This window comes from Teleopsis dalmanni, chromosome 1 (genome assembly GCF_002237135.1).
Source record: "Teleopsis dalmanni isolate 2A chromosome 1, ASM223713v2, whole genome shotgun sequence".
In the NCBI taxonomy this organism is placed as follows: Eukaryota; Metazoa; Arthropoda; class Insecta; order Diptera; family Diopsidae; genus Teleopsis; species Teleopsis dalmanni.
In genome coordinates this window covers 227959191-227971615 of record NC_051846.1, presented here as the reverse complement: position 1 = coordinate 227971615, position 12425 = coordinate 227959191, and the positions used below count along the sequence as shown (strand labels likewise).

At 30.7% G+C, this 12425-nt stretch overlaps 2 protein-coding genes across 2 annotated transcripts in view; both read right to left on the bottom strand.

Moving 5' to 3' along the window:
* LOC119667599 (solute carrier family 12 member 2-like) overlaps positions 1-7445 on the bottom strand; it is a 19287-nt gene extending 11842 nt beyond the window's left edge. Inside the window, exon 1 of the mRNA XM_038076903.1 lies at positions 7384-7445. Coding sequence (XP_037932831.1) covers positions 7384-7445 — 62 coding nt within the window. The remainder of the gene's footprint in view (positions 1-7383) is intronic.
* Positions 7446-7809: 364 nt separating this feature from the next.
* LOC119667598 (LIM homeobox transcription factor 1-beta-like) lies at positions 7810-10856 on the bottom strand. The gene is made up of 4 exons (XM_038076902.1): positions 10688-10856; positions 10159-10346; positions 9795-10074; positions 7810-8009 (listed from the first exon to the last, which is right to left on the bottom strand). The coding sequence occupies exons 1-4, from the start codon at positions 10839-10841 to the stop codon at positions 7810-7812; spliced, it is 822 nt and encodes a 273-aa protein (XP_037932830.1). The 5' UTR covers positions 10842-10856.
* Between the last annotated feature and the right edge of the window lie 1569 nt (positions 10857-12425).

Here is a 12425-nt window from a genome sequence, read left to right as displayed (position 1 = left end):
ACTAACATGCACCCATCATGGCTAATTGCAGTTTCCAACTTTTTGTGTGTGCACTTTAAACTTTTTGCGAATTCAAAATTAGTTGAAAAAGGATTCCGATTCCCAAAAGAGTTTAAATTGGAAATTTTCATAATTTAAAAGTACCCTCTGGTAATGCGCTTACATTTTATACTTTGGCAATTAAAAAAGCAGAAGTATTTGAGAACCTTTTTATATATGTGGCCGATGTGGCCCAGAGTTTCACATTGTTGAGCAATGGCTAATTTAGGAAGAGAACCTGAACTTCAATTGCATATATGTTACTTAAATATATTTGATTAGACGAAGGAATAAATTTCTTAAAAATTTGCGATATCATAGAAAATGGAAAATTAATCATTTATTATAATTATCTACATGAAATATGTTGATAGGTACTTAGAAATTTTAATTTAAATGATCTTCTGTATATTACTTATGAGACCCTTTAATTCAAATTCAAATTCATATTTTGCTCGTCTTTTTTTTTTCTTCTTTTCGCTGTTTCCGAAATTTTGTTCTTAAATATCTTTTTTTGGATGACCACGTCTTCTCCTTCTTCTTTTTGGACTTTCTTATCACAACCCGTTTGGAAAGTCTCGATTGTGGTATTCTAAACACATGATTAAAACACTTCAGTTGACGGAACTTGACCTTATGTTGGAAATTATTTATTCTGTCGCACTAGTTTTCAACACAATTCCCTATAGATACTACAGGAATATACAATAGAATATATCCATGATAAGGCATGCCTATTATACGAGACGACGAAAACTTAAAAAATTCATCCGAAATTGTTTCGAATATAAATGGTAGTGAATGAGTTGTAACTGTGGCACTCTACCCATGGTGTTAGTCCAATACAACAGATGTCGAGGTCCACAGCTTAGGCTGTCGTGATCAATTGAGATTGGTCTGTTTGAGATTGGTATCATGATGGTTGTGGTTAAAACCTATAGCTACGCTGGTAGAATGACTGCATACATTAGTTTCATTCGATGTAGAGTTTGAATTTAAAACCGGTAGCTGAACCCCGAAGAATAATAAAGGTGTTAGAGGAGATAGCTCTCTCCCAAGGAGGAAACTATATTCCAATGTATAGTTTCAATTGGTACCGGCAGAATTCTTCGGAATTTTCGCATGGTTGATTAGTAGTGCCTAAATTTATGTTTTTCTAATTGGATCTTTGTTCAAAAATCTCTAAAATATTAAATCTATTATTCAGTTTTTGCAATATATTTGCATCACAATTGGTTTTTTGTGCATTACTTGTCTTTCTTTTGTCTTGAAGTAGGATTTTCCGTTGAAGGTTCTAAAATTCTATTTTCGTTTCAATTTTTCTGTTATCGATTTTTCTGTTAATAAAAATGGTTTTTTAGCCGAACATCTCTCCTAATATTTTAATTACTTCTTCATTTTACTGTTTATTGGTAATATTCCCTGTAAAATAATTAGTTTTGCGTTTATCAAGTATCATTAGTTTCAAGTCCCTGTTATTTGCACCATTTTGAAAAGCAAAAATAATACACGAAATAAGCTGTAAGGTCAGAATTTGATGTCTGTTTGTTTTTGCTCACTTAACTTCTTGAATATTGATATTTTTGTTAAACTTTTTTTGTTTTATAATTAAAATTAAACATTCTTCAAAGTTGCATATTTAAAATATTTTGTTTTGAATATGAGACACTGTATATGTGTAAGGACTCACTCTAATATTCAGCTGTATCTACTTTTAATGCTTTTTCATTCACAAAAGCATACTCAATTTAGAATAATTATGAGTTTATTTCTACACAGATTTGCAACGAAAATAGAAAAGTGCTATTCACAATCATATTAATACGTAAAACAGCACTATTTTATTTTTTTTAAATTTGGAGCTATAAAAAGAAATAAACAATTTGTATGAAGTTGTTTTAATTTTAATATAAGATATTTTAGTGGATTGCAAAATTTAGATGAATCCACTACCTATTTATATTTAGTTAGTGTTTTTTATAGTAATGAGATTTGTGCATAATTGAATGAATATTACTTCATTCATATGATTAAGCAGTTAATATTAAGTGTATTATAAGCTGTGACAAAACTCGCATGATAAATGTCTCCGTTTACTGGCAAATGGTTAATAACAGATCATTGAGCATCGACTAGATTTCTTAGGACTTAGTTTTGTTGTAACCGTTCTTGGTGCTTTACCGCAAACTTTTAAATCACTGTATCTGCAGTTTCAATCTTCAATTTCCGATGGAAGTCTATATTTCTAACAAATCACAGAGCATCGATTAGATTTCTTAGAACTTTGTTATGTTGTAACCGTTCTTAATGCTTTACCGTAAACTTTTAAATCACTGCATCTGCAGTTTTAATCTTTAAGTCCCGATGGAAGTCTATATTCTTAATAAATTACAGAGCATCGACTAGATTTCTTAGGACTTTGTTTTGTTGTAAACGTTCTTGGTGCTTTACCGCAAACTTTTAAATCACTGTATCTACAGTTTCAATCTTTAATTTCCGATGGAAGTCTATATTTCTAACAAATCACAGAGCATCGATTAGATTTCTTAGGACTTTGTTTTGTTGTAGCCGTTTCTAGTGCATCGATTAGATTTCTTAGGACTTTGTTTTGTTGTAACGTTCCGAGTGCATCGATTAGATTTCTTAGGACTCTGTTTTCGTGTAACCGTTCCTATTGCTTTACCGCCAATTTTTAAGTCCCGATGGAAGTCTATATTCTTAACAAATTACAGAGCATCGACTAGATTTCTTAGGACTTTGTTTTGTTGTAACCGTTCTTGGTGCTTTACCGTAAACTTTTAAATCACTGTATCTGCAGTTTCAATCTGTATTTCTAACAAATCACTGAGCATCGATAAGATTTTTTAGGACTTTGGAAATTTTGTATGATTTGAATGGAACAAACGGTAAACAAATTGATTGATTAAAATAAAACATTTTCATATAAAAAAAATTATTAAAAAAATAACAATTATTTATCACAGGTTTTTATGAATGGTAGTATAAAATAAATTTATTCAATAAAACTATTTGATACAAAAGTTTCGATATATGTTAAGTATATTCATTTTGCAATAAAAAATATTTTTTTGAATAATTTTTTTATATATTTTTTTTGTTAACATATATTTATATATGTTATATACGTATATAAGCCATTACACAAAGCAGCCGCAGAATCTATTTAAAAAAATTGATTTATGCAAATTAAATTCAATTCTTTTTTGCCTTTGTCTTTGCTCTATAAACAGTGAAACCACGTGTTCCAGTTTCTGTAAAATTTTTGTTTACGAACAAAGGAACAAAACGAAAGGACCATGGCGAGGATGTCAGTAGCTGTCGGCGGACGTGAACACCCCATTTAGTCGCTTAAAATTGCAGTGTCATGCAATGGAACAAGTGTGGCAACGTGATGTGCATACAAATGCGGCGATAAAACGGTAATTAATTATATAATTTACACGCATTTTTTAAAGGCGGACATCCTTCGTGTTCTTCATAAAAAAAAATTAAAAAAAATTTTAAACACTGAAAAATTTGTTGTTGTTGTTTAAATGGAATTGCAAAAATGTGAAAAAATGCTTACAGGACATACATTGACCAACAATGCAGAAAACAAACAAAAAATGGAAGGATCAGCAAACAAAAATACTTAATTTATGTACGAATGAAAAAGAAGTATTTAAAAAAAGAGTTTGTGGTGCACTTTCAAACTTAATAGGGTCCTTTTTCGAGTTTACAGTAAGGAATCACTTTACTTTTTTATTTATTCAAAATTTGATTAATGATTTCTGCTAGGGAAGTCCTCTCTTCCTTGTATTTGGTGCACAACTAATTGACGTTGGCTTCCTCTGCTCACCCTGATTAAATGATTTTAGGTATTTTATTTTCGTCCATTGAGTTGTGAGTTGCTCTGTTAAACGTCATACAAGGACATCCCTTATTTATCCCTTAAGCGAAGTAATCATCATCGTCGTCAAATTTCACCCTAAATAAAATAGAATTTCCAATTTTATAGTGAGTTACAGATCCGTATACAAAAATCGCAGAAAATGTACGTATTTGTTGGGTAATCAGGCGGCAAAACTTATGTCCTTAGATGTTTAACTATTTTTATTGCCGATTTTGTACTTTTGAGGTATAATCTTGTTACCGAGCATCGCAATTACTGTAACTAATGTGACACATATTGTGACAAATTGCATAAAGGCGTTACTATTTTTTGTGTAAGAACATTTGCGTGTAGTTGAAGAAATTTATAACAAGTGAATTGTACAGGGTGCGCAATGTGCAATCAGTGCTACTAATATCATGCAGGTGTATTGCATACAATGTAATGCACCTGCTCTCAATGTATGCTTTTGAGAGCATGAGCCATAATATGAATATCATTTTGTTATTAGAAATTATTTATATGATGTGTATATACCTATATATGTCAGAATGTAACACAGATTTGTATGACTAAATTTTAATATAACAAATATAATTAAAAAAAAATTTTATTATATTATTTATTGGCTCTAACAGTTAAGGTCAAGAACTAACCGTCTAAAAGAAACTCCTCTTTATGTTTCTTTTCCTTCTTTTCCTTTGCTTACCATTTGTTAGCTATTTAACGTCCATCCTATGTATTGGGCATCACATGTGCGCTCTGAATATATATCTGCTTTAGCATATAATTGATAAATACTGATATTGCAATCAAAAAAAAAAAATGTTTTGCTAAATATCAAAAAAAAAGATAATATATATATTTTTATATATACAGCTTTATTTCATATCGTCCTTTAGTTAGTTATAGTACTAATAATATCAATGATATTAAAAAAAGAAAAATTAAAGTTTATAAAGGGATACCATAAATGCTAAAAAAGTCGAGTTTGATATTAAAAATCTTACATAATTTCTTAGTAAAAGTCATATTAGATAGAGGGGAGTTCATTGGACACGAATCAAAGATTTATATTTCAAAATGATAATCTACCATGCCATTAAAATTTGTTACGAAATTTATAGCAAAGTGCAATATGCTCCCAATTAACACAAACAAGTTTAATCAAACAATATTTCTTGCATACTTAATAGTTAACATCATTATCATCGATATTACAACTAGCATCTCATCATGGCCCCCTTCTACAAGTTTTGTCACCGACTCCGATTACGACTATTAAATTAAGCACACTATTTCAAAGTAATCCTAAAGTAGATATACTCTATTTCTCTGTCAATTACTATTAAATCTACTACAATTGGTTTTCTGAACAGGTTCCTCTTTACTCACATGACTTATAGGATCCATTTATCGGTATACACCGAGCTTTATCTCTGTGAATAAGCCTGCTTTAAGGTAAATCGGATACAATTCGTGTATGTAGCATTTCCGGAATCGCCTTTCTTTCCATATGGTGCCAACAATTTTCCATAGAAGTCCGAATATTTTCTGCTAAGTACCCAAATTTTAGATTCATACGTAAATATTGAGAATAACATTCTTTTATATTGCAGTGGCTTGGATGCAATGATAAGGTTCATCAATTTAAATAAATTCGGCAGACTGTAGAAAATTTTGTTGGATTTCACCAACCATCCAGACATTTCATTATCTGTTTCAATATTTGATGGTACAATTGATGTCGTAGTTGAAAAATGTCACCACTTCAAATGCATGTTCGACTAAATGTGGATAGAAGTCCTTATTACAATTGATGTAAACTTCGAAAAACGAAGATACTTTGTGTCGCTTCCACTGATTTGAATTTCCTTCAATTTGTTTGATCAGCTCTGGATGTTTTTAGACGTTTTAGTTTCAGTTTGCACTGATTTGAATTTTTTGAAGATATTAATATCGACTGCGTCTACCAATATTTATACTAGAATTTTGTGTTGTCATTCCCTCTGATTTGGATCTCCTGAAGTTTTTTTAATCAGTTTTAGGTGTCCTTATTGCAGTCAAATTTGAAACAAAAGTTGCATTTCTTGTGCAATTTGCACTGATTCGAATTTTCTAAAGATATTTAGATTTACTTATACCAAAATCTCTCCCAGACTTTTGAATTGCCTGTACGTATACTTTCATAAGGCAAAAACTTATACTATATATAAGATCACGTTCTCACTATATCGTACTCATGTACTCACTATAGCATTATTAATAGTTAGACGGGATATAGTGATGGGTTACTATAATAAACTAAGCTCACCTCAATGTTATTGACAACTTAAGTAATATTACTTACTGTATATAGAATTGTACTGATTCATAATATTTACAGAAATTTTAATATCTAAGACAGCCAATGTATGTATTCAATATACGATATTATGGGAAACCATTAGAAATTATTTGTGGTTTTAAAATTCTTTAAAAAGCACCCAGTTTCCTAGAATTCTTCTTCCAAAACGTAATTTGAATGCAGTATCAGCTCAAAAAGAGCTCAGTAGCATTTCTAGTTAATCTATTTTGCAACGCTTTTATCGCTTTCATCGCTTTTTATTTTCAGTACAATTGAAATTGTTTTCAATTCCACAAAGACTTTGTGTCGCTCTTCGAATTATCCTGCTTCAAAAGTTCACGACTTTTTTGGGGTCGCTTAGGTGACTGCATCGCTGACATATTCTCTTTGTCAGCAAGGACAAATCCGTATCGAAGTGCACAAGTGTTGCTGATAATTCCTTTCGTCCTTGTTTTTGTTCTGCTTGCACGCGCACAATCATCAGAGCAACGAACAGGACAACGTCAACAATTGTCGCCGGTGAACAATGCATGACGAATTCAAATTTTTCGCTCATATTATTCATTTCATGCGTTTTCCAAGTAATTTTGTTCCATCAAGGATAACAAGGACTACGTAAAATTTTGTCAAATGTGACTAATTTGTTGCTAACAAACACAGCTCGTGCTAAAAAGTTTTTGGCCATTTGAATTTGTTGTTTTTGTTTTTGGAACTAAATATCTGCTTTGAGTACGACAATTTCTCTTCAACACCTGCAAAAAGAAGATAAATGTCAGTTAAGTTAAATTTTAGTTTTAAAAGTGAAATCTAATCTAATGGATGTGTGCATTGTATACTCTCAACAATTGTCAAAACTGTCGAGGGATTTCGTTTTTGTTAATTTTCTTACACACATGGATTTCAATTGGTTATAGCTGGAGCTCGCATATATACTAAGTATTTCATATGAATGCACCCCGACCTAAAAATATTATTATGCACCTGCATTCTCTTAATTGCTGTAGTGCTTCATTTTAACTATATGATTGGGACTAAGACTCCGCTTTTAAGGTAGTAAAGTCAACGTCTTGTCGCCGGTGGGCAGTTGCATGGAACATTTTCTAACCTTTCCTGCTCATCATGACAGAGTCGACAGGAATCGCTTTTTACCGCAATTATATTCTTCATGTGGTAATTGAGTCTATAGCGTCCTGTATAACGTTTTTGCAATGAATCATCTGGACTGCCGTAGGCCTGATTGAGATCTCCAGTGTTCAAGTAGATTTTGTGACCCATATTTAGAATAAAATGCTTATTAAGAACTTATTAATATTTAATTATGAATTTATTTATTCGTTTTTTATATATTTTCTTTGGCATTATTTAAGCTTAAAATAAATATTTTCATTCACTAAATTAATAACATTTAAAACTAAATTGAAATTTACAAAGACTAATTTTGATTTGATCATTTCTTTAACTTTTAACTGCTTCATTCTTTCCGCCTTCATCTTTCCTTCTTAGAACTAAAAAATGTATTAAAATTTTCTGTTCAATTTTCACCGACTTCCTTGCCACAGTCATTATAGTTCATCTCCTCCGGTCTAAAATACGAGTTTTGCATACTATATAATCTATCGATTGGATTGATTGTTGGTGTTTGGGTGAACGGACCCATAAGTTGCTGGAACGTTGCATAGCTTAAGCCTAAAATGGTGTTCAATATCGGTTCGTTTGTTTTATTGCAGTTTTCTAAAAGTATAATTGAAAAAGATATTTTATAAATATTAGATATTAATGTTCTAATGTTATATATTTATATTTAAATATAAATAACTATAAATTAACTAAAATATATTATAATTTTGAAACAGTTTGAATCGGTGCTATAATGTCTTACAATTTGACTATAATGATCGAAAAAATGCTGTGGCGATATATTTAAATATTTGTAATTATAAAAGTAAACAAACTCTCTCGCAAACATATAGCTTCCACTTAATATCGTTTGCTTTGATCGCTCTGTTATTGAATACGTCCTGACAGCGCTATAGATCTAAAACTTGTAAAAGCTGATTTAAAAAAATTGATTGATATCTTTTTTTATTTTTGATGATGACTTTTTCACTGAAAAGTCAATAAATAAATTGTGGATAAGATTTAAAGAATATCGGCTTATAAGCTCCAACATTGCTGTGGAACCTAAAACTCGGGAGAGCTGATTATAAAAAAAATTTGATATTATTGAAAAAGTTGATAAAATTGGAATGAGAGTTGAAGAACATCGGCTTATAAGTACTGACATTGCTATGGACAAAAAAAAGGTACAATATGGTTACTGATGTTAGAGTGCTTCATGAAGAATTTAGCGAAAAAAAAATATATTCGAAAAACTATGTACACGATACAAAACGGAGCCACTTTTGAAGTATATGGTAATAGGTTATGAAAAATGGATCATATACAACAATATTGTCTGGAAACTATATGGGGAAAAAGAATCAAGCTCTACAAGCTCGGAAATGTGATGGTGCGTATTTAATAAGTTTGCCTGGGTATCATTCAATTATGAGCTAAAACTGATTAACTCAAAAATTAATTGAAGTCTCCCTTTCTAAGTGATCAAAGCAAGAAATAATAACAAAAAGAAGTCAAAAATTATTAAGAAAGTAGTTGTTGTTTTGAGTCTTCCAGCCATATGATTAGTTAAGTTTGTTAATATATACAAATATTAATTTAAGAAGCTTTGGAAGGGTGGTAATATGGCTATAAAAATTTATGCCAACTTTATACGAAAACATTTCCTTTAAAAAATCCATTGTACTTAGTGTTAATTTTTTTAAAATATTTTGGGAAGGTTTGAAACTCAAAGACCTTTATATACGGGGTTGTTACTTTTTTTGGTTTTTGCAATAATCAAAAAGTACTAGCACCGTAACCAGACATTAGGTATAATTCAAGAGTAGAAGCATCTTTTGATAAGAAGTCCTCCTTTCTAACAGAGTTCATTATCATAGTGTGATTAAAATAAATAAATGGTTTGCCTTTTTTAAGAAATTAAAGTATATATAATTTTAATTGTATATGTATAATTTTTTACAAAACACCTATACCATAACAAAAAGGTACAATATTCAAATCCCCTATAGCAGTTTATTATTTGAGATCAATTCCATAATTACAGCTATTATATTTATCAGAATCAAGAAACTTTATAATATCATTTTCATAATATGTCTATGCAATCAGTACAAGCCCATGGATACGATCTAAAATTTGCTTTTTCATAATTGATAATCAAATATTTCACGACGTTAACATCCTAAACTAAAGTAAAATTTGTGATCAATTATTATAATATGACCTAATAGTATTAATACATCCTATATGACTACCACTTATATATTATATTTATTTATATGATATGATATATTATACCATCACATTCACTTAAAATAGTTTCTGTATTTATATATTTAAAAATAACATTTTAATTAAAAATTGCTTTATTGATGTTGTATTTAATTAAGAACGCACCTTTATTTGTTTCCATGCAATTGAAAGGCGCATTTTCATTTTCATCTTTTATGCATCGCAGTTTTGCAGCACCATCTGAACTCGAACCACCACCTGCACCACAGGATGAGAACGGTGACTCCAACAACGACTCATTATCACTATGCGCCTCATCCTTGATTTTAGCTAAACTGCTGTCAGATTCCTGTGAGTCCTGCGAATCACTTGTACCCTTGGTGTGCTCCTGTTTGGCCTTCTTCTGAATTTTCTTCACTTTGGCGCGTTGATTTTGAAACCAAACCTGTTGAGTGCGATTTAATTGAAAATTATGAAAAATTAGAAAAATAATGAAATCATTTTGTTTCATACACAAGGATTTTCTTACTTGAACAATCCTTAAACTTAAACCAGTCTCCTTAGCAAGATTCTCTCTAACTTTGCGGCAGGGTTTCGGCGACAATTCAAAGGAAGCTTTAAATGCACGACGCTGCTGTGTGTTGAGTATTGTACGTGGACGTTTTGGACCGCGGCGCCCATCCATTTTTGGCGGAAATAAGTCATCACCATAGAAATCTGTTGGAATTTTTTCATAAAAATTTTTTGAGTAAAAGTTAAACAAAATCAACTTTTTGTAAGTACGTATGTGAATTTTTTTTTTTCAAAAATATTTAACAAATTTACTTTGATTTTTTTTTACTAGGGCATATATCTATATATTATTTTTTATTTATAGTTACATTTTTATGAATAGAATGTAAGAATATTTTAAGTGAAATATTTGAAAAATTTCACTTCAGCGGTTTCGATTCAAAAAACTTCACTCCAACATGTTGTTTATATGGGAATGAAATTTTTCGATTTTTAACGTATCTGAATATTTTTATTGTATTTCTGCAGTTTTTTATGGTACTTACCATATCCTTGCAGCATTTCTACTTCCTTTTCGTAATCGAAACGACAGAATAATTGGCCCTGTTTCACGACGTACTGCTCGCCCTTTTTCAGTAGCGCTCCACAGACGACGCACGCGAAACATTTTAAATGGAAAACGTTTTCGAGGGTTCTCATCACGAGCTCATCGCAGGCAATTTTGTGTCCGCAGCCAAGGCAACGATTGCGAATAAAGAGTCTGTTCGCATGCAGAAAGGAGTATTCAACAATGCAAAATTTATTTAACATATTCATTTATTGCAATATTATATAAATAATTGTTTTTAATTATTATTTCATTTTCACAAGTATATCTTATAAAATAATATCTTTCATCTTTGTTACAAACTCCTTTAAACAATTAATCTTAATAAGAGTATTGTATAATATTTTTGATGTAAAATATCTGATGGATAACAATCAAAATAACTCTCAATAATATTTGATTGATCTTAACTAAACTGTTTTTTTATTAAAAATTTCAATATCAGGTGTATACATAAGTTTTTTCTAAAGATTAACTGAGAGATTAGATTAATATATCAGAGATTAGATTACATGATCTCTAATATTAATCTCTATTATATTATTATAATTATTATATTAACTCCAATTAGAGATTAAGAAAAGATTAATGAACTAACGTAAAGTACGCAGTGTTATAAATTAACACACGTCATTTTGTTCAACTGACATTAAACTGTAAACACATAGCTCTTGATTCCAACAAAAGCTGGACACATATGGTCAATACGCTATGTCGATGAGAACATGTGAGACATAGTTTCGACAGTTAAAAAGTGACGTCATCGAGCAACCACAAAAGTACGAAAACGAACAATTGCAGGATAACTTCTCTTGTTGATAATCCAACTCAAACTCAAACGTATTTGATAGAATCATTGTGTCATAAACAACAATTAAGAAACAATATGATCAATAGGGAAGATCAATAAACTGGGTAAATGAATCACAGATGGTTTAAATAAACGTCAGAAGGAAAATTAAACAGTCACTTGTGAAATACTCTTTCAATGGAAGGAAAGAAAATTGTTTTTGTAACGAATTGTGATGGATGACGTAAAATGGATGTGTTTTGAAAAAATCGTGGCTTTCACCTGGCGAAGCTGATTCTTCAATACTAAGATCTAAACCGGTAAGAAAACCGTGATTTGTGGAAGAATAATTGTGATTTCTACGTGGCGAAGACGATCCTTGAATACCAAGATTTCAGTAAGAGCATTTCAGTAAGAAAATCATTCCTTGTGGGAACAGATCGGTATTGTGTATTATGAATTCTTGATATCCGATAAAGCACAACGTTCTCGCCAACAAATTATTAATTTAAATCACGCAGTGATCAAAAGAAGACCTTAATGGCCAGAAGATATGGCAGAATGATTTTGTTAGATGACAATGCGAAGTTTCACACAGAAAACTTGTAAATGACACCTTCAAATAACTTGAATGACATCCTGCTAGAACTGTCGCACTTCCTAGATCTGATTATCATCTCTTCGGATTAACGTGGTATCTGCTAACAGATTAGCACTTCAGCAATTTTGAGGAAGTTGGAAAATGGCGCGATGAAAAGTTGGAAAATGGCTTGCCGTAAAATTCAAGCATTTATTTTTGATTAGTATTTACATATTACATTAAGACCGAAAAGTTTTCGGAAATTCTCATTTAAAATTCGCGCGCTGTATATTTTTCGATATTTTA

Bases quoted from the DNA above. Each gene is read 5' to 3' on its own strand.
- LOC119667598 (XM_038076902.1), bottom strand. From the start codon at position 10,841: ATGAGAACCCTCGAAAACGTTTTCCATTTAAAATGTTTCGCGTGCGTC. The intron at 10,347-10,687 runs GTAAGTACCATA...AAATTCCAACAG, and splicing joins AGAAATGCTGCAAGGATATG to ATTTCTATGGTGATGACTTA. The intron at 8,010-9,794 runs GTGCGTTCTTAA...TTATACTTTTAG, and splicing joins TTGCATGGAAACAAATAAAG to AAAACTGCAATAAAACAAAC.